The 24,680-nt window shown below is 39.3% G+C and overlaps 4 protein-coding genes across 6 annotated transcripts; all 4 read left to right on the forward strand.

Moving 5' to 3' along the window:
* LOC123985331 (extracellular calcium-sensing receptor-like) lies at positions 1–4,509 on the forward strand. Its single transcript, XM_046072812.1, has 9 exons — positions 1–125; positions 379–673; positions 808–894; positions 1,136–1,405; positions 2,127–2,333; positions 2,439–2,708; positions 3,052–3,279; positions 3,383–3,506; positions 3,596–4,509. The coding sequence occupies exons 1-9, from the start codon at positions 16–18 to the stop codon at positions 4,507–4,509; spliced, it is 2,505 nt and encodes an 834-aa protein (XP_045928768.1). The 5' UTR covers positions 1–15.
* Positions 4,510–6,152: 1,643 nt separating this feature from the next.
* LOC123985332 (extracellular calcium-sensing receptor-like) lies at positions 6,153–8,039 on the forward strand. The gene is made up of 2 exons (XM_046072813.1): positions 6,153–6,157; positions 7,166–8,039. The coding sequence occupies exons 1-2, from the start codon at positions 6,153–6,155 to the stop codon at positions 8,037–8,039; spliced, it is 879 nt and encodes a 292-aa protein (XP_045928769.1).
* Positions 8,040–13,344: 5,305 nt separating this feature from the next.
* Positions 13,345–18,204, forward strand: LOC123985961 (extracellular calcium-sensing receptor-like). Of its 3 annotated transcripts, XM_046073975.1 has the most exons (10): positions 13,345–13,817; positions 14,105–14,399; positions 14,542–14,628; positions 15,126–15,395; positions 15,710–15,916; positions 16,009–16,284; positions 16,610–16,837; positions 16,913–17,036; positions 17,115–17,308; positions 17,401–17,752. In XM_046073975.1, the coding sequence occupies exons 1-10, from the start codon at positions 13,552–13,554 to the stop codon at positions 17,638–17,640; spliced, it is 2,187 nt and encodes a 728-aa protein (XP_045929931.1). In that variant the 5' UTR covers positions 13,345–13,551; the 3' UTR covers positions 17,641–17,752. The 3 variants fall into 3 exon arrangements, with proteins under 3 accessions (XP_045929931.1, XP_045929928.1, XP_045929930.1); XM_046073972.1 differs by having other exon boundaries at positions 17,115–18,204; XM_046073974.1 differs by having other exon boundaries at positions 15,126–15,182; positions 17,115–18,204.
* Positions 18,205–19,131: 927 nt separating this feature from the next.
* On the forward strand, positions 19,132–24,680 carry LOC123985962 (extracellular calcium-sensing receptor-like). The gene is made up of 9 exons (XM_046073976.1): positions 19,132–19,468; positions 19,702–19,996; positions 20,126–20,212; positions 21,563–21,832; positions 22,212–22,415; positions 22,506–22,781; positions 23,097–23,324; positions 23,407–23,530; positions 23,609–24,680. Exons 1-9 carry the CDS (start codon positions 19,185–19,187, stop codon positions 24,517–24,519), a joined length of 2,679 nt encoding a protein of 892 aa, XP_045929932.1. The 5' UTR covers positions 19,132–19,184; the 3' UTR covers positions 24,520–24,680.

The following is a 24,680-nucleotide window of genomic DNA, read 5'->3' on the forward strand; positions in this document are numbered from 1 at the left end:
TTTTATCTTAATGAAATGCACAAGCCTGGCGACGTGGTTCTAGGTGGGCTGTTTGAGGTCCACTACACCTCTGTCTTTCCTGAGCGGACATTTACCTCAGAACCACAACAGCCCAGCTGCAAAGGGTAAGTTTCAGCATGGATAAGATTATGTTGTATGCTCTGAGTATTTATATAAGGAAGAAAATGTGGCTGTGCTATAATGCATATGAAACATGGCAGTTTAAGTGTTACTGTCAAAATATGGAAATTAAATACTATATTATTGCAACTGTGTAATATTTATGAACATGTGTTTTGATTTTTTTTGTATTTATCTAACCAGTTCTCACAGAGCCATATTCCTTTTTAGGGATTAATAGTCATATGTTGTGTTTAGTTTTGACCCTCCAGGGTTCAGGCATGCCATGACCATGGCTTTTGCTATTGACGAGATCAACAAGAACTCCAATCTGCTACCTAATGTGACTCTGGGATACAGTCTTTATGATAACTGTGGTGCACTTGTTATTGGATTCAGTGGTGCATTATCATTGGCAAGTGGTCGGGAAGAGCAGTTTCTGCTTCAGCAAAACTGTTTAGGAACCCCACCAGTCCTTGCGATTGTGGGAGATCACTACTCAACATTTTCTATCGCCACCTCCAATGTACTGGGTTTATACAAAATGCCCATTGTAAGTTTCTTTTCTTCTGTATCTTGTATTGTTGTATTTTTAATGTACCACATATTTTCATCGTTAAAAGTAATACATTGGCTCTGACTTGTATGAGATGGGTAACTTGTGTGCATTAAAATGTTTCTTTACAGGTGAGTTACTTTGCCACTTGTTCTTGCCTGAGTGATCGGCAACGGTTTCCATCCTTCTTTAGAACAATTCCAAGTGATTCATTTCAGGTGACACACAAAATTAAGAAATATGTTTCAACAGCAGTACAGGAAGGTTATTAAAAATGTCCTTTATGAAACAAACCTTTTCTTAACTCTTAATGTATTTAATTAACTGTGATTCTGTTATGAAATGTATATAAATAATACAATGTATGTAAGTTATAATTATTAGAAGTTATTTGTATATGTCACTTTAAAAGAATACTAGTCTGTGCTCTAATGACTTTACACCAATATATCCATTTAGGTGCGTGCTATGATTCAGATTCTAAAACGCTTTGGCTGGACTTGGGTAGGCCTTATTGTCAGTGATGATGACTATGGACACCATGTTGCCCAATCCTTCCAGTCTGACCTGGCTCAGTCTGGTGGAGGTTGTCTTGCCTACTTAGAGGTTTTGCCCTGGGACAGTGACCCAAATGAAGTCAAAAGGATTGTGCATTTGATCAAGACATCAACAGCTCGTGTGGTCATGGTGTTTGCACACAAGATCCACATGATTCAACTAATGGAAGAGGTTGGAATTAAAATACAATATAATAAGAAATCCATCATTTTAAGAATTGTAACAGGATGTGTTCATTTGTTTGTCCAAACTGGAAATCACTTTCCAAAATCATGTCAGTTACTATAAGTTACAAAAAATATTTATAACAGCAAATTTCAGTTCTAGTTAGACTTCTAGAGTTCTAGTTAGACTTCTAGACATCTTCAGGTCAAATTGTGTAAAAATGTTTGATAATGTGAACTGTACATACGTGAAATATTTCAACTTGTCAGAGAGTCAGCTTGACAATAACACTGCTTGAAATATGTTGTATGAATACAATTGAGGGTTTGCATCACTGTAAATGCATGAAAGGACCATTTCCAAACAATTAAGGGAATATTAAAATGATTCCAATATTTGGATAAAATTGGTTAGATTATAAAGGGAATTTCACAACAATCTGAAGCTTGTTGGAATGCTTTTTGAGAAAGCCCAAACCACCCTTTATACAAGAAAAAAACGTAGTGCTAGTAGTGTTATTTAACTGAATTGATGGCAAGTACTCCTTTTTTAACATAGATGTCCAGTATGCAGACCCTGTGGTTAATAAAGCACATTTTCATTTATAATGTTCTTACATCTATGCTTATGGGAGTAAATAAAAAGGCAAACAGAGGAATTGTTGTAGACGAGTACAATGTATTTTTTCAACAGAAGTCTGAAACGTGTTAAATAATGCAATGCACAGGTGGTAAGACAAGATGTGAAAGGCCGACAGTGGATTACAAGTGAATCCTTGACAACGGCTACTGTGCTCCAGACACCTCGCCTAATGCCATACCTAAACGGCACACTGGGCATTGCCATCCGTCGAGGAGAAATACCAGGGCTCAGGAAATTCCTCTTACAAATATGTCCTGACCAAAATGGCAACAACAACAATGGGAAAAACATGGTAAGAGTTCAATTTTACACTTTAAAATTGCACTTTTTACACTCTAAAATTGCAATAGTAATATATTGTAATATCTGTTAATACAGACTTTTTAATATATTTCAGGTGAGACAATTTTGGGAATACACATTTCAATGTAAATTTGATCCAGCAGGATGGGTGGAAGATGGGGGAGCACTATGCACTGGACAAGAAGATATTGAAAATGTGGAGACTGAGTTTTTGGACCTTTCTAACCTTAGGCCTGAGTACAATGTTTACAAGGCTGTGTATGCTCTGGCACATGCCCTTGATGACATGCTGCAGTGTGAGCCAGGTAGAGGACCTTTCAGCGGGCACAGCTGTGCCACTTTGCAACGCCTGGAGCCATGGCAGGTGTGATATCAGTTTACACTCTAATTGTTTTTGTTTTTAAACCGGTGCTACACCTTGAGGTACTTACTGAATTTAATTTTGAGTATAAAAGTTTATGAAAAAAGGTACAATTCAATTATTATCTTTCAAAAGTAAAATATTTAATACTAGAAGTAGCAAGATAAAACACATTCCCATTTTGTTTTGGAACAGGGGTGACTGATTAATGCTATAAAATAAATTGCATAGAAAGATAAAATGTCACAATTCTATTGTAAATCATTTGAAAAATAGGAAATAATTCTGTTTGGATGGAGTCTGTTTCTGTTTTCTTTAATTTATTATTTCTATCATACATTTGCAGCTTGTACATTATTTGCAAAAGGTCAACTTCACCACACCATTTGGTGATCAAGTGTCATTTGATGAGAATGGTGATGCCTTACCAATCTATGATATCATGAACTGGCTGTGGCTCCCTGATGGAAGAACTAAACTTCAGAATGTGGGTGTGGTTAAGCGGTCGGCCTTCAAAGGCGAAGAACTCACAATTGATGAAGACAAAATCATCTGGAACTTTCTGTCGAAAGAGGTAATTTCTGCATTTTCAGACTGTATTTTTGTTGCCTTTTTGGACTGTTGATCTTAGCAGTGTATTATATTAAAGAGTGACAGATTTATTTTTCTTCCTTTAGCCACCTCATTCAGTGTGCAGCGAGAGCTGTCCTCCAGGTACTCGCATGGCCACAAAGAAAGGCGAACCTGTGTGCTGTTTCGACTGCATCCCTTGTTCTGAGGGAAAGATCAGCAATAAGACTGGTGGATGTTCATTTTTCAATATTTTTAATTTACTTTGTGGATATTATGTACTGTAAAGATTTATCCCACTATTGTCCCTTTTTTGTCAGACTCCACGGAGTGCATCATTTGTCCTGAGGATTTCTGGTCCAGTCCCCAGCGTGACCACTGTGTTCCTAAGAAAACAGAGTTCCTCTCCTACCATGAGCCTCTGGGTATCTGTTTGACATCCACCTCTTTGCTGGGCACATTTATCTGTGTTGTTGTCCTGGGCATCTTCACTTATCATCGCCGTACACCAATGGTGCGCACTAACAATTCAGAACTGAGTTTCCTGCTCTTGGTGTCACTTAAACTATGTTTCCTTTGCTCACTGCTGTTTATTGGACGTCCCAGTGTGTGGACATGCCAGCTGAGACATGTAGCATTTGGGATCAGCTTTGTGCTTTGTGTCTCATGCATTCTGGTGAAAACCATGGTGGTTCTGGCTGTGTTCAAGGCCTCCAAGCCAGGAGGTGGAAGCAATCTCAAATGGTTTGGTGCTGTGCAGCAGAGAGGGACAGTTTTTGTTCTTACTTGCATTCAGGCAGCAATCTGCAGTGCTTGGATTGTCTCTGCCTCACCAGAGCCTCATAAAAACACTCAATACCACAATGACAAGATAGTTTATGAGTGTGCTGTAGGGTCTACAGTTGGTTTTGCAGCATTATTGGGTTACATTGGCTTACTGGCTATCCTTAGCTTCCTGTTGGCATTTCTGGCAAGGAATCTTCCAGACAACTTCAATGAGGCCAAACTCATCACTTTCAGCATGCTGATCTTCTGTGCTGTGTGGGTGGCCTTTGTCCCAGCTTATGTCAACTCTCCAGGCAAATATGCAGATGCAGTGGAGGTATTTGCCATCCTGGCCTCCAGTTTCGGCCTCTTGGTGGCACTGTTTGGACCCAAATGTTACATAATCCTGCTGAGACCAGACAGGAACACAAGGAAAGCTATCATGGGTCGAGGGACTACAAAATCATAATATTAGAATTTACTTTAGAGGTCAGTTTATCAATTAACTGTTAAGCATGGACAATTCATTTTCACACAAAATGCAAATGAGAAATCCATGTCTGATCCTAGTATTTTGTCAGTCTATGCATGCCACACACTTCGGTGAAGCTAGGAGGCTCAGCCAGAACGTCAAACCAACCATTTTTATCCATTCCAAACACACATTCAACACCAAGCATATAAATTAACTTCACAACATAAATTGCTCTGAAATCACTGTACATGGCTGCAGTTATTGCCATCCAGACATCCCTCATATAATCGCATCCACAGTCCGACCACTCTAAAGAAAGCTCAGCTCCATCTCTGATCAGCTGTGTAACTTGTATCACTCAAATCTCTGTCCACTGGCTGACCCATAGGAGCTACAAACATCAAATACATCAAACGATTCGTCTGATTAATACGAAGAGAAAGAGCCCACTCTGTTCTGAAGTTGTGGGCTTTTAAAGCACAGGAGTGCTTTTGGTGATAGGAATATTGACCAATAATCACTGTTTTTATCAATATTTCAATGTTTTGGAAGCTTTATGTTATTTGGAATGTGGTAGTATGGACAGAAATAGTGTTTTGAAGAGAACTCCCAATAAAAGTAAACAGTAAATATGGCCAAAAGATTTTGAAAAATTATGTAATAACTGTTGTATATTAGTTTCTTGTCATCAAATTTGCAGTTTCAGGTGTATTCCAGGTGTATTAAATGATATTCAGTTGCATTAGAATCAGTTGGATGATGGTTTTGATGGAGATATTGCTGCTAAAATATAGATACCAGGCGAGGATGAAAATATCATATTTTCCTTTATTGCATCTCCACTTAGTCTTTAATAGAAAAATAGGTTCATTTACAGTTGATTCATATTCCTTAGCTGCTGACCTATCAAAGGAGACCAGAATTATACATCTATGCCTAATCATTGCGGAGTTAATACTTATTCATTTTGGGTATGTTATTTTAGGTGTTTTTCCTGGAAATAGGTGTCTGTTTCTAAGAGGTTAATCTTATTCAGTCTGTATTTTGTACAGTGATCATCACCAGATAAAACTTGAAGCAATAATGTTCATAAAAAACTGTCAAAAATATATTACTAATGCTTGTTTTGTCTGATCATTTATTTTTACATTTTGAGATTTTTTAGGATATGCTCATATGAGTTGTATTTGGAGGTTGGTTAAAACGACCTATGTTGTCGTTTAGGTTGGAAGACTTGTTGCCCTGTCATGTTTTTCCTTTCAGAAATTCAAATCCTTGGCGCCAGATCGAGATTCATATTCAACACAGTCCCCACTATTTTCAGCCACCATCTTCAACTAAACTCATGTACTCAGGATGGAGCTGATTCAAAGCTTTTCACACCTTGTATAGCCTACCATTTCCCTACCTTTACATCATACCTGTACCAGCATTATTACCTATCACATTCAATTCTCTAAATAAGAAAGTTTACCATCCAAGTTTACATCAGCAGTATTAACTTTCTTGTCGAACTGTTGACCACAATTCCCCCATCTTCCATTTGTCAATCAGTATGCTAATCAAAAGAATTTGTACCTACTGGAAACACTTACCTCTGACAGCTAACCTCCTCACCTGATGCAGTCAAACCCTTCATGTGGTAGACCTATCCTCTTCCATCAGTCTCAACTCCAGACACTCTTCAATCTCAAACGAAGCAGGACTGACCATCTTGGCCTCTCTCATCCAATATTTTACGTCCACCTAAATTCATATTTGAGTCCTTCCAAACCTATCCACAGGTCCATAAACTGTAGAATAATTCATCACACTTTTCCACAAAGTCGGGCAGACTTGAAAACAGCCTTCTGGTTCCACCACCGTCTGCACAAATGTGGTCCCGGACAGGTATTTTACCAAAACTATTACAGTCTTTCCACATCAGAGCCGTATCCACCCTTTTAACCAAACCATCAAAATCCTTGGACACTGGTCATCACAAGCTTACTACAGCTACATCCACAGCAACCACATCCAAAGAGCCAACTCCCACCTAGTCAATCGCTACATGAAGTTTCCTTTTGGGGGATGGCGAGGATCCCAGCTTGAGTCTCAATCCCTTGGTTCCCTGACGCCTTCAGACCCATAATCGGTCCCCATTAGACCCTTCTTTCATCCCCTTGTACTCAACCCCATTTACCCCTTCACCAGTCATTTGAATTAAGTAATTTGTATATAAATGTTATGGTCTTTCTTATTAAAGTTATTAATTGTGTGGTGTTTGTAGGTAAAAATATAAATGGTATGGGATTTGTTAGTGAATCTACAGATAAACACCATAACAGATAAAATAAGAGATAAAATTGGATGGTCAAGTGTGTAGAAACAACAATGTCAAATTTCTTACACATCCTTAAAAACAGAAACATTATCCAGGATCAAACAATTCATCAATTTTAATACCACCACCATTTAATATACAGTATGCTGTCCTGCCCTGATGTCAAAACAGAAGACAGTTAAAAGTTTTTAACAAAAAGCTTCTTCTATAAACCATGACTATGCAAATGCCAGACATTATACAGAAATAAATACAAGACATGTTTGTATATTTGTATTCAAAGTTATATTTCTAAAGCCTGCATGACGATTGTACGTTTCATTATAGTATACTGCTGTCATGTGTTCTGAAGAAAACAGAGTTCCTCTCCTACCATGAACCTCTTGGCATTTGCTTGACATCCACATCATTACTGGGCACATTTATCTGTGATGTTGTACTAGGGATCTTTATCTATTATCGCAGCACACCCATAGTAAGAGCCAACAATTCAGAACTGAGTTTTGTGCTCTTGGTGTCACTTAAACTATGTTTCCTTTGCTCACTGCTGTTTATCGGACGTCCCAGGCTGTGGACATGCCAGCTGAGACACGCAGCATTTGGGATCAGCTTTGTGCTTTGTGTTTCATGCATCCTGGTGAAAACCATGGTGGTTCTAGCTGTGTTCAAGGCCTCCAAGCCAGGAGGTGGAGCCAGTTTGAAGTGGTTTGGTGCTGTGCAGCAGAGAGGGACAGTTATTGTTCTTACTTCTATTCAGGCAGCAATCTGCACTGCCTGGCTTGTATCTTCCTCGCCAGCTCCCCATAAAAACACTCAATACCACAATGATAAGATCATTTATGAGTGCGTAGTCGGGTCCACAGTTGGATTTGTAGTGTTACTGGGCTATATTGGCTTACTGGCTACCCTCAGTTTTCTGATTGCATTTATAGCAAGGAATCTTCCAGATAGTTTCAATGAGGCCAAACACATCACTTTCAGCATGCTGATCTTCTGTGCTGTGTGGGTGGCCTTTGTCCCTGCATACATCAGCTCACCAGGCAAATATGCTGATGCTGTGGAGGTATTTGCCATCCTGGCCTCCAGTTTTGGTCTCTTGGTGGCACTGTTTGGACCCAAATGTTACATAATCCTGCTGAGACCAGAGAGGAACACAAAGAAAGCTGTCAGGGGTCGAGGGACTACAAAATCAAAACATTAGAATTCACTTTAGAAGTCAATCAATGAATCTGATTCAGTCTGTATTTTGCATTCAACAAATGAAACTTGAAGCAATAAAGAAATATTAAAAATAAATAAATTTACTTAGGCTACTACATAGAAAAATAAATAGGTTCATTTACAGATGATTCATATTCCTTAAAGAGTTGGTATTATGCTCATTTTCAGGTTCAAAATCCTATTTAGGGGTTGTACCAGAACAGGTTTTACATCGTTTAATTTTCAAAAAACACCATTTTTTTCATACTGCACATTGCTGCAGCTCCTCTTTTCACCCTGTGTGTTGAAGGCTTCGTTTCAGTTATGGAGTGATCTTGTCTCTAAATGATCTTTGTTGGGAGTTGCACATGCGCAGTTCCTAGTTAAGGACTACTAGCCAATCAGAAGCAGAGAAAGGCAGGTCAGCGAAAGGCCGGTAATAGCCAATCAGAAGCAGAGAAAGGCGGGTAGGCAAAAAGACGCTAAACAGCTTCGATTCAGCTGTAGGCTACATGTTGCCGACCTTTGGCATGTACTACGAAGGGAATTGAACCTACTCAGAGTTAACTCTGGGTTATCAGGCAAACTCAGGGTTGAGAAACTCTGCCTACACTAGAGTTAAACGGTACTACGAAGGTGGATAAGATTGGATAAGATTGGTTAGTTAGGTTTCTTCTTGTAAATTTCCTACATTAATCTACGATTTTTTTTTCTTGGTTATTACCCCTCACCCTGGCTCCACACGTAAAATAATCTATCTAAATATGCGAAAACACTTAGGAGAATTCAATTATAGATTACAGATGGGCTACATCTAAGAAACTATTAATTAAGATTTCCTCTCTAAAATCACTAGGCTGCAGGGCTCGCTGTCTGAATGTAATGCTGTTGTGTTCAGAACTTCATTGCAACCGCAGTGGAACAAATCAGGATGAAATCTAAACATATTTTATGAAGTGGTGTGTATTAATATCCTACTTCTCATCATTAACACTGGGTACAGATGTGGTGTGTAGTCCACGTGCAGGGTAACCTCGAGTTAACCACGAACAAAAACCTGCTCGGAACAGTTTAGAGATGCAGTGTAAATTGCCATGGCAACAGACCTCAGGTAACACCTATCCATCTTTCGCAGTACGGGTTAACCGGGAAGTTACACCTGACGTCACAAAGTTACTCCTGAAGTTACCTGGATAAGCTAGTTACCCCGCTTCGTAGTACAGGCCACAGATTGGCAATTTGGACTAGAGCAAGAGTTTCAGAGTGGTGAGTTATTAATCTGTAACAAAAGTATCTTTCATCGATAAAGTTTTAACTGAGCTCCGTCTTTACATCACAGTAACAACTTCATGTCCATTGACTGCTTGTAGGGTAGCTAGTGTTTGGAAGGGAGAGGAGAGGTGTGCTGCAGCTCACCGGTGTTTTTGAGGGCGTCGGTCTAGTCGCTCAGCGAGCATTATGACACGTATTTTCATTGTGACATCAAAAGAAAGGGAAGTAAAGGCTGCACTACAAACGAGCTGTTTTCAGGCAGTTCAGAGCAGTGTTTTCTGTGGGAGATGGGAACTCCCTTTGGGGTGGCTTTTTCACTTTGCAAACCTAGTACATGCACAAAAAAAGATACATAACTCAATAAAGGAGAGGGAAAAAGGCAAAAACCATAATACCACCTCTTTAAGCTTCTGACCTATCAAAAGAGACTAGAATTATGCATCTATGCCTAATCATTGCGGAGTTATTACTGATTCATTTTGGGTATGTTATTTTAGGCTTTTTTCCTGGAAATAGGTGTCTGTTTCCAAGAAGTTAATCTGATTCAGTCTGTATTTTGCATTCAACAGTGATCCTCACCAGACGAAACTAGTAGTAATAAAGAAATGTTCATAAAAAACTGTCAAAAATACATTATTAATGCTGGTTTTGTCTAATCATGTATTTTTAAATTTTGAGATTTTTTAGGATACACTCATATGAGTTGTATTTGGAGGTTGGTTAAAACGACCTATGTTGTCGTTTAGGTTGGAAGACTTGTCCTGTCATGTTTTTCCTTTCAGAAATTCAAATCCTTGGCACCAGATCCAGATTCATATCCAACAATGGTCCCACTATTTTCAGCCACCATCTTCAACTAAACTCATGTACTCAGGATGGAGCTGATTCAAAGCTTTTCACACCTTGTATAGCCTACCATTTCTCTACCTTTACATCATACCTGTACCAGCATTATTACCCATCACATTCAATTCTCTAAATCAGCCCCTGACAGCTAACCTCCTCACCTGATGCAGCCAAACCCTTCATGTGGTAGACCTATCCCCTTCTATCAGCTCAGCTCGAGACACTCTTCAATCTCAAATGAAGCAGGACTGACCAGCTTGGCCTCTCTCATCCAATATTTTTCTTCCACTTAAATTCGTATTTGAGTCCTTCCAACCCTGTTCAGTCCATAAACTGTAGAATAATTCACCATGCTTTTCCACAGGACCCACATTTCACCACAGAGTCAGGCAGATTTGAAAACAGCCTTCTGGTTTCACCACCGTCTTCTGCAAATTTTGTCCAGGACAGGTATTTTACCTATATACTGCTGTGCAAAGGCAAAAGACCTTAACTTTGATTTGGTTGAAAATGATGTGAACAAATATCTTGAGTCAAATTTGTTATTTATTGGAGAAAATAGTGGTTTGTTTTTGCCGTAACTTTCAAAAGACCAGAGTACCGTAACATCAGTTAGGGTATTCTGATCTTTGCCTTTGTTTTGATGCGCTCTGGAATGGTCTACTGTTAAGGTACTTTGCCTTTGTTTTGATTCAAAGTGAAGTTAACTTACAGTTTATCATGCTGGAGTTGTGGTTTTATGCCCGTGTATAATAAATACATGTCATTGAAGCATTTTTAACACAAACACAGCTTGACTAAAGTATAAAGCAAAGTGATTGTTTTTACTAATGTTACATTTAGCTTTTAAGAATGGCCCATTGCTCTCGAGGGAAAATGTTGGTTGAGATGGCTTTGACATGCAGACAACAACATCAATGTAAAAACGATTATGCTGCAAGAAAGATACACATAGATAGGCTATGCTATCTATTAAAATTACTTGTTATCTAACTAGCGCAAGCTAGGAGCAAACAAACTGCTCCCATATGTGATCAGAATGCAAACAAACAAGGACGTCACTTTATGTTGAAAAGTTGTGGGGATATAGGGGCTCAGATTTGGGGGTTGAGATCAACTTTTCTCCTGTAATATCATCCCTGCTGAGGCAACACACATGTAGGCGTGATTTAGTCTTCCCTCCTCTTTTGTCATGTTCACAGGGACAGAACGGAAAACCTGTCCAAAAAGAAACTGTCTCAAGAAGTTATTATAGTTACTGACTGGTGCTGCACGTTTTGGGGTCGTTTTATAATAAGTACGTTCAGAACTTTTTTAACAAATTATGCTTTTAAACAGTGGGGGGGACAAAATCAGCCATTTCAAAAAGTTTTGAGGACATGTCCCCAGCGTCCCCAGTGTAAATGACACCTGTGCAAACAAAGCATTGGAAACAAACAATTACTAGATAGCTTTCCAGCTATAAGTAATCATAACAGATACGCAATGAATGCTTTTTTTTTAATGCAGCCTAGTCGGTGACACTGACAACAGAGTAAACAAACGAGCAGCTCCTAAGTAGCCTAATCACAGACACACAAGTTCAGTAGTGACAACTCACAACTAAATAAATGGTCTTCTTGTTACCTCATAAAAAAAACAACTTACAAACAACATCTTCTGAGAAGTTAAATCCACAACATGAGTTTTGAGCATTAGATACTCGCTGGTGTTCAACAGGTTAAATCCATAACTTGAGTTGTTCTTGAGTATCCTACTATGGCATTCACCCAGAGAATTTGAGCAGAAAATCTGCATTTTGCATTTGTTCTTGTCAACTCATTTTGCATTAAATAATATAAATTGAACTTTTTTTTTGTTTCAAATCAATACAAAAATGGGATTATAAAATAAGTAATGACCTTCAAATAGGCCTGCACATAATTAATTATTTATTAATTAGCATTTACATAGTATTAAGTTTATATTCTATTAACCCTAATTGTACCAAGATTAGTAGATTTTATGTAGATGTTATCATCAAACTGATTTTTTTATAGGGATCAGCTCCCAAGCGAGCTATCAAATTAGTTAGTAAGAAGTTGATGCCTTTTGCCTTAGCATGACCTCTTATTATTTTGCAGACAATGCCAAGAAAGAGTGTATTAACTTCCAAATAAGGGTCAAAGGTCATGTTTGAGATCAACATTTTTATGTAACCAAATAACTACTAATTAAAAAAACATTTACAATATTCTACCTACAATTCATTTGACTGGACAACAAAACAACTTTAAATACATTTTTCTCAGTTCTACACTCTGGTGAGTTAAGGTCTTTTGCCTTTGTAGGGCAGTATATTCCAGTCACTCTAGTCTTTCCGCATCTGAGCCATATCCACCCTTTTAACCATATCCTTGAACACTGGTCAGCAACATCCACAGCCAGTACATCCAAAGAGCCCACTGCCACCTAGTCAATCGCTGCATGAAGTTCCCTGTTGGGAGATGGTGAGGATCCCAGCTTGAGACTCACTCCCTTGGTTCCCTGACACCTTCAAGCCCATCATCGGTCCCCATTAGACCATTCACAAGTCTACCTGTCATTCCAATGAAGTTATTTGTATATATAAATGTCATGGTCTTTCTTAGTAAAGTTATTAATTGTGTGGTGTTTGTTAGTAAAGATATAAATGGAATGGGATTTGTTAGTGAATCTTCAGATAAACAACATAACTCCCATTGGAAGAGATAAAATTGGATGGTCAAGTGTGTAGAAACAGCAATGTCAAATTTCTTACACATCCTTAAAAACAGGAACATTATCCAGGATCAAACAATTCATCAATTTTAATACCACCACCATTTAATATATGCTGTCCTGCCCATGTGGAAAACTATTGACATAAAAACAGATGACAGTTATAAGAAGAGTTTTTAACACAAAGCTTCTTCTATAAACCATGACTATGCAACTGCCAGACATACAGAAAAAAATAGTTTTGAAATATGTTTGTATTTTTGTATTCACTGTTATATTTCTATACTGCTGTCACCTAGTAGACATTTGATTAAACTTTGTGCTGATTTGTGCATTTGGTGAGTTTTATCTGGGATGCTTGTCACACACACAGATTTGGCTCAGTACAAAAAATGTGTATCTGTTCAGGTTTTAAACTGCAGAGCGATTCGGGGAAAAAATTTGTATGTTACAACAAGGCAAGTAGATGTTTTACAGGAAGGTGTAGACGTACATATAAAAGAGCACAAATTAATTATGCCTCAATACAAAATAAATCTCAAAGGAAATGAATTTTAGACCCTGCCCTACTTTTGCTTATGCCTTGATGTGGTGTGGTGTGCAAGATTAACGATACTGAGAGTCAATAAAAGGACTTGACGTACCAATAAAACTTCATGACGGGTTCAAACAGGAGAGAAATCATGTGGGCATTTTTCAACTTGTTCTTGCTGATGTATTTCATGTTGTTGTGTTCCTACTTTTCTTCTGCTGTGTCCTCCCTCTTTTATTCCTCCTCCTGCCAGTTACAAGGACAGTTTCATCTAAATGGGATGCACAAAGCTGGAGATGTGGTTCTAGGTGGGCTGTTTGAGTTCCACTTATTTTCTATTTTTCCTGACCTGTCTTTTACCTCAGAGCCACAACAGCCTACCTGCCACGGGTGAGTCTGTCAGGGAAACAGCAAAAAGCAGAACCTAAGGAAAATCACTCCCATTAGTATAATGTATTTTTCATAATCAGATGTTACTCTGGAAGAATTACATTGTGTAGTTATGCCATTTTAAACATTTTACTTTGTTGCACAGTTTTATTTTATTATTTTAATTGTTGCTATTTAACTGGCTTCATTGTTTGCAAAATATGAAGTTGTGCAACATGTACATGTTTGCACCGTTACAGTATCATGTTGGACGGTTCAATAATAAACAGTGGTATTTTATGTTTCAGTTTTGATGTCCTAGGATTCAGGCAGGCTCAGACCATGGCCTTTGCTATTGATGAGATCAACAGAAACTCCAACCTACTACCTAATGTGACTCTGGGATATAGTCTTTATGATAACTGCATCAAACTAGAAATTGGTTTCCGTGCAGCCTTGTCTTTAGTCAGTGGTCAAGAGGAGCACTTTATATTAGATGAGACATGTGTAGGAACCCCTCCAGTCCTAGGGATTGTGGGTGATTCTTCCTCTACCCATTCTATTGCCATCTCCAGTGTCTTAGGTTTGTACAGAGTACCTATGGTAAGTTTTGCGTCATAACATTTAATAATTAATTCATATCATTTTGATATAATTTCAGTTTTAATGTGAATGTAACCAACTTTAAAAATCAACCTTAAGAAAAAAGAATGTTTTTAGGAAGTACACTCTGTGTCTTTCACAGGTGAGTTATTTTGCCACATGTTCCTGCCTAAGTGACAGGAAAAAGTTTCCATCCTTCTTTCGGACAATCCCAAGTGATGCTTTTCAGGTGACAATCAGCAAAATGAAAATCCATTAAAGAACGCCTTTGCGGTTAAACATTTATCAGAAAGAACATCCCTGTACTGCAATAAAATGTGTATTTCAGTGAGAGAACTCACATTTGAAATGTTTATTACAGTAGCAGAACATAGTGAGAGTTTGGCATCCAGGCTCCAACCTCATTACTCTTAGCAGATTACATACAGATATTAGGGAGTGATGAGCAAATATCTTAGCTGGAGCATATAACGATATTTACAGTGCTGTGTGTATATATAGCAGTGCAGCTCGAGCTGACTGCCTGAACATAGCCCTCATGTGTCGCTCCATCCCTTTTGTGTAATACCAGTCACATTTTGTGTCATTGATAGAGTTGATTGTTGTCAGATATCAAAGCTGAGAGGCAATAATAAACATGGTCTGTTGTGAAACCTGTTTAGCAGGGTCTCCACTGACAGATTATTCCAGCCTGTGCACTAATCCCTCCACTCTGTGTTCACTTAGGTGCGTGCTATGATTCAGATTCTAACCCACTTTGGCTGGACTTGGGCAGGTCTGCTGGTCAGTGATGATGATTATGGACTCTATGCTGCCCGATCCTTCCAATCTGACTTTGTTCAGTCTGGTAGAGGTTGCCTGGCCTACTTAGAGGTTTTGCCCTGGGGCAATGACCCAGCTGAATTGAGGAGGATTGTGCATGTGATGAAGAAATCTACAGCTCATGTTGTCATTGTGTTTGCACATGAGGGTCAGATGATTAACCTCATGGAAGAGGTTGGGCTTGAAATAGAACTAACCATACAATGCTTTATTTGTCAAACTAAATTTATGCTAGAATAACACATTAGTTTGTGACAAATTAATTTAACTGGTGCTGTTAGTGGGGCTTGATTGTGAGATCACTTACTCAGACAAATTACACTGAACACCAGTTATGATAATATGGACAATATGCAGCATCACTTTGCTCATAATACTATGTAAACACAGAAAAGACATGAACTGTGTAAATTGTGTGTAATTCAGCAGACTACAGAGTATGTTAGTGGCATGGCAGTATAATTTTACATATTTGGTATCATGCACAGGTGGTGCGACAGAATGTGACAGGTCTGCAGTGGATGGCCAGTGAAGCCTGGACAGCAGCGACTGTGCTCCAGACCCCTGACCTCATGCCTTACCTGGGTGGCACAATGGGCATCGCCATTAGTCAAGGAGAAATAGCAGGTCTCAGGGAATTCCTCTTACAAATACGCCCAGACAAACAACACAACAATGACTATGGAAATAACATGGTGAGTAGTATTAACCTTGCAATCTGAGAAAAATTGCAGCAGCAATATGTTGTGATTATTTCTGTTAACATACATTTTTTAATGAATTTTAGGTGAGGCAGTTTTGGGAATACACATTTCAGTGTAGATTTGCACCACCTCCAGCAGGTTGGGTGGAAGCTGGAGGAGCATTATGCACTGGACAGGAAGATCTAGAGAATGTGGAGACAAAGTTCTTGGACATTTCAAACCTCAGGCCAGAGTACAATGTGTACAAGGCTGTGTATGCTCTGGCAAATGCCCTTGATGAAATGCTGCAGTGCGAACCAGGGAGAGGGCCTTTCAGTGGGCACAGCTGTGGCAGTTTGCAAAGACTAGAGCCATGGCAGGTGTGATATCAGTTTACACTTACCCCTGTGCTTTGGTATTTCTTGAAGAGTAGCATTTACGGTATAGGATTTTATACAAAACTATGAGATTACTAATCTTAAAGAGCCAAACAGAAAGCTGAGTGATAGCAGTGGAAATTATTATCAGGTCAGAGACCACAACATCTTGCCACTACGTATATGGAGATATCTTCATATATTCAGAATTGTAGTATGCAGTGTGATTATTTAACACTAGGCACTGCTGTGTTCACTATGGTTATATAGGATTATTTTTTATCCATCCTCTTTGGTTTTCCTCTATCCCTTATTCTGATATTTGTAGCTTGTGTATTACTTGGAAAAGGTCAACTTCACCACACCATTTGGTGATCAAGTGTCGTTTGATGAGAATGGTGATGCCTTACCAATCTATGATATCATGAACTGGCTGTGGCTCCCTGATGGAAGAACTAAACTTCAGAAAGTGGGTGAAGTTAAGAGGTCGGCCTTCAAAGGTGAAGAACTCACAATTGATGAGGACAAAATCTTCTGGAACTTTGAATCAAAAAAGGTTGCTTCTGACACATGTTTTTTGCCCATTGTATAAGTCATTATAGCAGTGTAAAGCAGTGTTTTCACCTTATAGCCACCGCGGTCAGTGTGCAGTGAGAGCTGTCCTCCAGGTACTCGCATGGCCAGAAAGAAAGGGGAACCTGTGTGCTGTTTTGACTGCATTCCTTGTTCTGAGGGAAAGATCAGCAATAAGACTGGTTAGTATTCACTTCAACACATTGCTGTTTGGAGATATGATATAAAGATGTGTCTCAAGACATTCTCCTTTTTCATAGACTCCACTGAGTGCATCAGTTGTTCTGAGGACTTCTGGTCCAGCCCCCAGCTTGACCTCTGTGTTCTGAAGAAAACAGAGTTCCTCTCCTACCATGAACCTCTTGGCATTTGCTTGACATCCACATCATTACTGGGCACATTTATCTGTGATGTTGTACTAGGGATCTTTATCTATTATCGCAGCACACCCATAGTAAGAGCCAACAATTCAGAACTGAGTTTTGTGCTCTTGGTGTCACTTAAACTATGTTTCCTTTGCTCACTGCTGTTTATTGGACGTCCCAGGCTGTGGACATGCCAGCTGAGACATGCAGCATTTGGGATCAGCTTTGTGCTTTGTGTCTCATGCATCCTGGTGAAAACCATGGTGGTTCTGGCTGTGTTCAAGGCCTCCAAGCCAGGAGGTGGATCCAGTCTGAAGTGGTTTGGTGCTGTGCAGCAGAGAGGGACAGTTATTGTTCTTACTTCTATTCAGGCAGCAATCTGCACTGCCTGGCTTGTATCTTCCTCACCAGCTCCCCATAAAAACACTCAATACCACAATGAAAAAATAGTTTATGAGTGTGTAGTCGGGTCCACAGTTGGATTTGTAGTGTTACTGGGCTATATTGGCTTACTGGCTACCCTCAGTTTTCTGATTGCATTTATAGCAAGGAATCTTCCAGATAGCTTCAATGAGGCCAAACACATCACTTTCAGCATGCTGATCTTCTGTGCTGTGTGGGTGGCCTTTGTCCCTGCATACATCAGCTCACCAGGCAAATATGCAGATGCTGTGGAGGTATTTGCCATCCTGGCCTCCAGTTTCGGTCTCTTGGTGGCACTGTTTGGACCTAAATGTTACATAATCCTGCTGAGACCAGAGAGGAACACAAAGAAAGCAATCATGGGTCGAGGCATCGAGTCATAAAACTGCCCTTAATTTCAAAAGACAAAATTAATCTTTTTTGTCTATATAATACAAAAACACAGGCAGTAGGCAATAGGTTAATAGTAATGGCAATATTGAATTATTATTAATATTAAAAAAGCAGGGCTGATGCCAAGTAAATGTATTTCAATGTTAAATCTCTTTCCACTTGGATTGTAGGTTTGTGAATACTAAACACAAAAGGTTATTCTTTTATTTCAGCATGTAGTTAAAGTACAAAGCAGTTACACTTCAAATGCAATTATTTCCGTTATGACTTTTCATGATCTAAGTTACCTGATTAAACTATGAGTTACTTTGTCTGAGTAAATGATGTAGATAATTGGGTTCATCTGTCATTATTTTTCACCTGTCTGATATGAACTTGATATGTAAAAGCATTGGAGTGTGCCATTAAAGTAAACATTTGCCAGAAAATGAGGGGAGAACAACATGTAAGAAAGGTCCCCAGCTGGACGTTGTGGTTCATGGTTGGGGCCCTAAAACCCCAGATAGCTACTAGGGTACCCCTGCCAAAGAGAAAAACCCCAAATTTAACAAAACTGAAAATAAGCGATTTTTGAATGGGCTGAGCGTTGAGAGCTGGATGTCTGTGTGGCTTCTTAATGTCACAGAGCTCAGTACTTCTGCTAACTTGTCAGTTAGGGTCAGAATATTTACCAAATGAAAATAACGGATGACTGCTGTATATTTCTAAGAGGTTACTGTGGTCTCTGAGAACTGTTTCCCTTCTCATCACTTCAGGTAATGATAGGTAGTGTGCAAAATTAAACAACACAGCAAGTCAGTAAAAGGGGTTGACATTGGAATACAACTTAATGACGGAGCTCAGAAAGGGGGGATGGGGCAGGAGGAAAGTCAATAAACTAATAAACACATAACATGACTGCTATACAAATTTGTGTAGACCACTATCATTATGATCATCCACTGAACTTTGGGTTGGAGAGGTTGCTAACATGGCCTTGTTGAAAAATTATTCAAAGTGCTCAAATGAATTCTGCGCCAATTAAAAATAACTCTCAAATGAAATATATTTTAGGCCCTGCCCTTTATTGTGCTTATGCCCTGATGGGTGGTGTCAAGATTAAACAACACAGCAAGTCAATAAAAGGGTTAGACACAGTAATACCACTTAATGACTGGGCTCAGAAAGAGGGGAAACATGGGGAAAGTCATGTGGGCATTTTTAGATATCAAGTTTCTCTTGATCATTTTTTTCATTTTGTTGTATTCCTATGTTTCTTCTGCTGTGTCCTCCCATCTTTATTCCTCCTCCTGCCGGATACAGGGACAGTTTCATCTAAATGGGATGCACAAGGCTGGAGATGTTGTTCTAGGTGGGCTGTTTGGGATCCACTTCTTTTCTACCTTTCCTGACCTGTCTTTTATCTCAGAGCCACAACAGCCTACCTGCCACGGGTGAGTCTGTCAGGGAAACAGCAAAAAGCAGATACTCCAGGAAATCACTCCCATTCGTAGATGTGTTTTGATAATCAGATACTGCATGTCATTTTAAACATTTCACTTTTTTGCTGTTATATTTAATAATTATAATAATAGTTGCTTGTAAACTTTATTGTTTGCTAAACATACAGCTGTGCAACATGTACATATTGGCACAGTTACTGTATCATGCTGTATGTTTTTATTAGTTTTGATGTCCTAGGATTCAGGCAGGCTCAGACCATGGCCTTTGCTATTGATGAGATCAACAGAAACTCCAACCTGCTACCTAATGTGACTCTGGGATACAGTCTTTATGATAACTGCATCAAACTAAGAATTGGATTCCATGCAGCCTTGTCTTTAGTCAGTGGTCAAGAGAAGCAGTTTATATTAGACAAGACCTGTGTAGGAAACCCCCCAGTCCTAGGGATTGTGGGTGATTCTATCTCTACAAGTTCTATTGCCATCTCCAGTGTCTTAGGATTGTACAGAGTACCAATGGTAAGTTTTTTGCTTTACTTTCCAATAATTATTTTGAATCATTTTGATTTAAATTCATGGAGTAATTAACTTTAAAAAAAAAATGAAAGAGCCAATGTTGTTAGATTGTACAGTCTGTGTCTTTCACAGGTGAGTTATTTTGCCACATGTTCCTGCCTGAGTGATAGGAAAAAGTTTCCATCCTTCTTTCGGACAATCCCAAGTGATGCTTTTCAGGTGACAATCAGCAAAATGAAAATGCATAAAAGAACGCCTTTGCGGTTAAACATTTATCAGAAAGAACATCCCTGTACCGCAATTAAAATTCTATTTTTGTGGGTGTAATAGGAGTCACGTTCTTCACTGTAAAAACTAAAATCTTGGTAAGATTAATTATCTTAATTGAAGGCAAAATTTACTTGTTTTTCGTCCAATAAGATATTTCTTCTTACCAGGCAGCTTTTATGTTAGAGAATTTCACCTGTTTCAAGTTTTTTTGTCCTTAAGCAGCAAGTGAAATATTCTTGTTCTGTTGGCAGATAATTTTGCTTATTTTAAGTAATATTTCCCACATTTTAATGCTTTTTTTTCTTGTTTTTGAGAGCTCAGTTTTTGCAGTGTTTGTGTTTTTAGTAAGGTTATTTACTCTCAGATGACAAAGCTGAATGGCAACAATGGCGTTGCCAGGTAGCCCGAACGTTTTGACTGTAGCCCCGAATGTAACTCAAAACAACATCAAAGATATTTTCCGTATTAATATCCAACAATCCCCATGAGCAGTCTGTCTGGCAGGCCCGCAATGAAGGGAGGCTACACGTAATAATATTGCTACATTTTGTTTGATGTTCATGTGACTTGACCCCCACCGTTACTCAGCATACCTGCACTTAGAGTCAGCGCGACAGGAGAGAGAGAGAGAGAGAGAGAGAGCGTTTCAGAGCTTGTCTGTGACTGCAGAATAGTCACCGGCAATATTGTAATCAAAACATTTAGATATAATTGTTGTTAGTCAGTAATCAGTGTATTTGCTACACAAACGGTTAACAGTCCGCCGCAAAGTAGCCAGAGAATAACATGACACACCTGACCGCGACACAGACACTGATGAAGTGCAGCGGGCTGGTCTCATGGAGTAGCTACAGTCCCAGACGGGCTCTGTGTCTGTCAGACGGTCTAAAGGGCATAACCAACTGCCATGTCAGCAGAGCAATAACTCAGGGTAAAGCAAGGCAGAGTGGCAGGTAGGTTTTGTTAAAATATTATGACTTCATTTTCATTAGATGTCAATTATATTCTCATAATATTATACATCAAAATATTATTCTGCAAATGTCAGAGAACACTATAGGTCTATGTGGGAGAGATTTCTAATGTGCAGAAAGTTTTGAACATGAGTAGAAAAGCTGCTGAAACAGGGGAGCTGTTAAATTCTTTCTAACTGAATTAAAATTAATGTATTTATCATTGAGGTGAATTGCCTGAATGGCAATAATTAAACACGGTACAATGTGAAACATGTTTAGCAGGGTCTCCACTGACAGATTATTCCAGCCTGTGCACTAATCCCTCCACTCTGTGTTCACTTAGGTGCGTGCTATGATTCAGATTCTAACCCACTTTGGCTGGACCTGGGCAGGTCTGTTGGTCAGTGATGATGATTATGGACTCTATGCTGCCCGATCCTTCCAGTCTGACTTTGTCCAGTCTGGTAGAGGTTGCCTGGCCTACTTAGAGGTTTTGCCCTGGGGCAATGACCCAGCCGAATTGAAGAGGATTGTGCATGTAATGAAGAAATCTACAGCTCGTGTGGTCATTGTGTTTGCACATGAGAGTTACATGATAAGCCTCATGGAAGAGGTTGGTCTTCAAATACAACTTAATTTAATTATACAACTATTCAACATATACAAACAATTATACAGCAATATTTTTTGTCAAACTGAAATATTTATGTTTCAGTAGCATATTTGTCTTTAAAACACAGATGAATTTAACTAATTTGTTGAAGATGCAGTTAACACCAATTTTGAGTGAAATCACCTACTCAAACCAATTGCAGTGAACTCCAGTTATGAAAAATTTAGCATACTATAATCCCTTTGTAAACTGTGTAAACACAGGAGTGCACCTGTGTATGAATGTCTAAGACAAGACATGAACTGTGTATAATTCCGAAGAATACTAAAGACACTACTTTAGCGGCATGGTTGTATGACTATATATTTGGTATGTGCAGGTGGTGAGTCAGAATGTGACAGGTCTGCAGTGGATGGCCAGTGAAGCTGGGATAGCAGGTACTGTGTTCCAGACCCCCCAACTCATGCCTTACCTGGGTGGCACAATGGGCATCGCCATCCGTAGAGGAGAAATAGCAGGTCTCAGGGAATTTCTCTTACGAATACGTCCTGACCAACACAACAATGACTATGGAAATGGCATGGTGAGAATTTAACCTTGCAATCTGATAAAATATGCATGAACAATATATACTGTGATGATTTCTGATAATATTTTTATTAATGCATTTCAGGTGAAACAGTTTTGGGAATACACATTTCAGTGCAGATTTGCACCACCTCCAGCAGGTTGGGTGGAAGCTGGAGGAGCATTATGCACTGGACAGGAAGATCTAGAGAATTGTGAGACTGAGTTTTTGGACATTTCAAACCTCAGGCCAGAGTATAATGTGTACAAGGCTGTGTATGCTCTGGCTTATGCCCTTGATGAAATGCTGCAGTGCGAACCAGGGAGAGGGCCTTTCAGTGGGCACAGCTGTGGAAATTTGCAAAGGCTGGAGCCATGGCAGGTGTAATATCAGTTTACACTCACACTGGTGTATACAACTAAATCATATGCTTTAGTATTTCTTGAAGAGTAGCATTTATGGGTTGGGATAAAATACAAAGCTATGAGATTACTAATCTTAAAGAGCAGAGCACAAAGCTTTTTTTCCCTCCTGCTGGATGATAGCAGTGTATATTATTTTCAGGCCAGAGACCACATTATCTTGACACAGATATGACTTTACTTCAGATTAAATGCTTTGTTGAAATTGTTGTTGTAATCAGAGGAATTCATTTTCATCTGTCCTGTTGGGTTTTCCTTATTCTGATATTTGTAGCTTGTGTATTACTTGGAAAAGGTCAACTTCACCACACCATTTGGTGATCAAGTGTCATTTGATGAGAATGGTGATGCCTTACCAATCTATGATATCATGAACTGGCTGTGGCTCCCTGATGGAAAAACTACACTTCAGAAAGTGGGTGAGGTTAAGAGGTCAGCCTTCAAAGGTGAAGAACTCACAATTGATGAGGACAAAATCTTCTGGAACTTTGAATCAAAAAAGGTTGCTTCTGATTTTTCAGACATAATTTTTGGCCTATGTATAAGTCATTATAGCAGTGTAAAGCAGTGTTTTCACCTTATAGCCACCGCGGTCAGTGTGCAGCGAGAGCTGTCCTCCAGGTACTCGCATGGCCAGAAAGAAAGGGGAACCTGTGTGCTGTTTTGACTGCATTCCTTGTTCTGAGGGAAAGATCAGCAATAAGACTGGTTGGTATTCACTTTAACACATTGCTGTTTGGAGATATAAAATAAAGATGTATCTCAAGGTTTTCTCCTTTTTCTCAGACTCCACTGAGTGCAGCAGTTGTCCAGAGAGCTTCTGGTCCAGCTCCCAGCGTGACCAGTGTGTTCCTAAGAAAACAGAGTTCCTCTCCTACCATGAACCTCTGGGTATCTGCTTGACAACTGCCTCATTGCTGGGCACATTTATCTGTGCTGTTGTCCTAGGGATCTTCATCTATCATCGCAGCACACCTGTAGTACGAGCCAACAATTCAGAACTGAGTTTCCTGCTCTTGGGGTCACTTAAACTATGTTTCCTTTGCTCACTGCTGTTTATTGGACGTCCCAGGCTGTGGACATGCCAGCTGAGACATGCAGCATTTGGGATCAGCTTTGTGCTTTCTGTCTCCTGCATTCTGGTGAAAACCATGGTGGTTCTGGCTGTGTTCAAGGCCTCCAAGCCAGGAGGTGGATCCAGTCTGAAGTGGTTTGGTGCTGTTCAGCAGAGAGGGACAGTTATTGTTCTTACTTCTATTCAGGCAGCAATCTGCACTGCCTGGCTTGTATCTTCCTCACCAGCTCCCCATAAAAACACTCAATACCACAATGATAAGATAATTTACGAGTGTGTAGTCGGGTCCACAGTTGGTTTTGCAGTGTTATTGGGTTATATTGGCTTACTGGCTACCCTCAGTTTTTTGATTGCATTTATAGCAAGGAATCTTCCAGATAGCTTCAATGAGGCCAAACTCATCACTTTCAGCATGCTGATCTTCTGTGCTGTGTGGGTGGCCTTTGTTCCTGCATACATCAGCTCACCAGGCAAATATGCAGATGCTGTGGAGGTATTTGCCATCCTGGCCTCCAGTTTCGGTCTCTTGGTATCACTGTTTGGACCCAAATGTTACATAATCCTGATGAGACCAGAGAGGAACACAAAGAAAGCAATCATGGGTCGAGGCATCGAGTCATAAAAACTGCCCTTAATTTATTCAGACAGAATGAATCTGTTTTGTCTATTGAATACAAAAACACAGGCAGAGATGTTAATATTAATAGCAACGTTAAGTTATTTAGAAAGCAGGGCTGATGTCAAATATGTGTATTTGAATATTAAATCTCTTACCACATGGAC

The sequence above is a fragment of the Micropterus dolomieu genome, linkage group LG17 (assembly GCF_021292245.1).
Source record: "Micropterus dolomieu isolate WLL.071019.BEF.003 ecotype Adirondacks linkage group LG17, ASM2129224v1, whole genome shotgun sequence".
In the NCBI taxonomy this organism is placed as follows: domain Eukaryota; kingdom Metazoa; phylum Chordata; class Actinopteri; order Centrarchiformes; family Centrarchidae; genus Micropterus; species Micropterus dolomieu.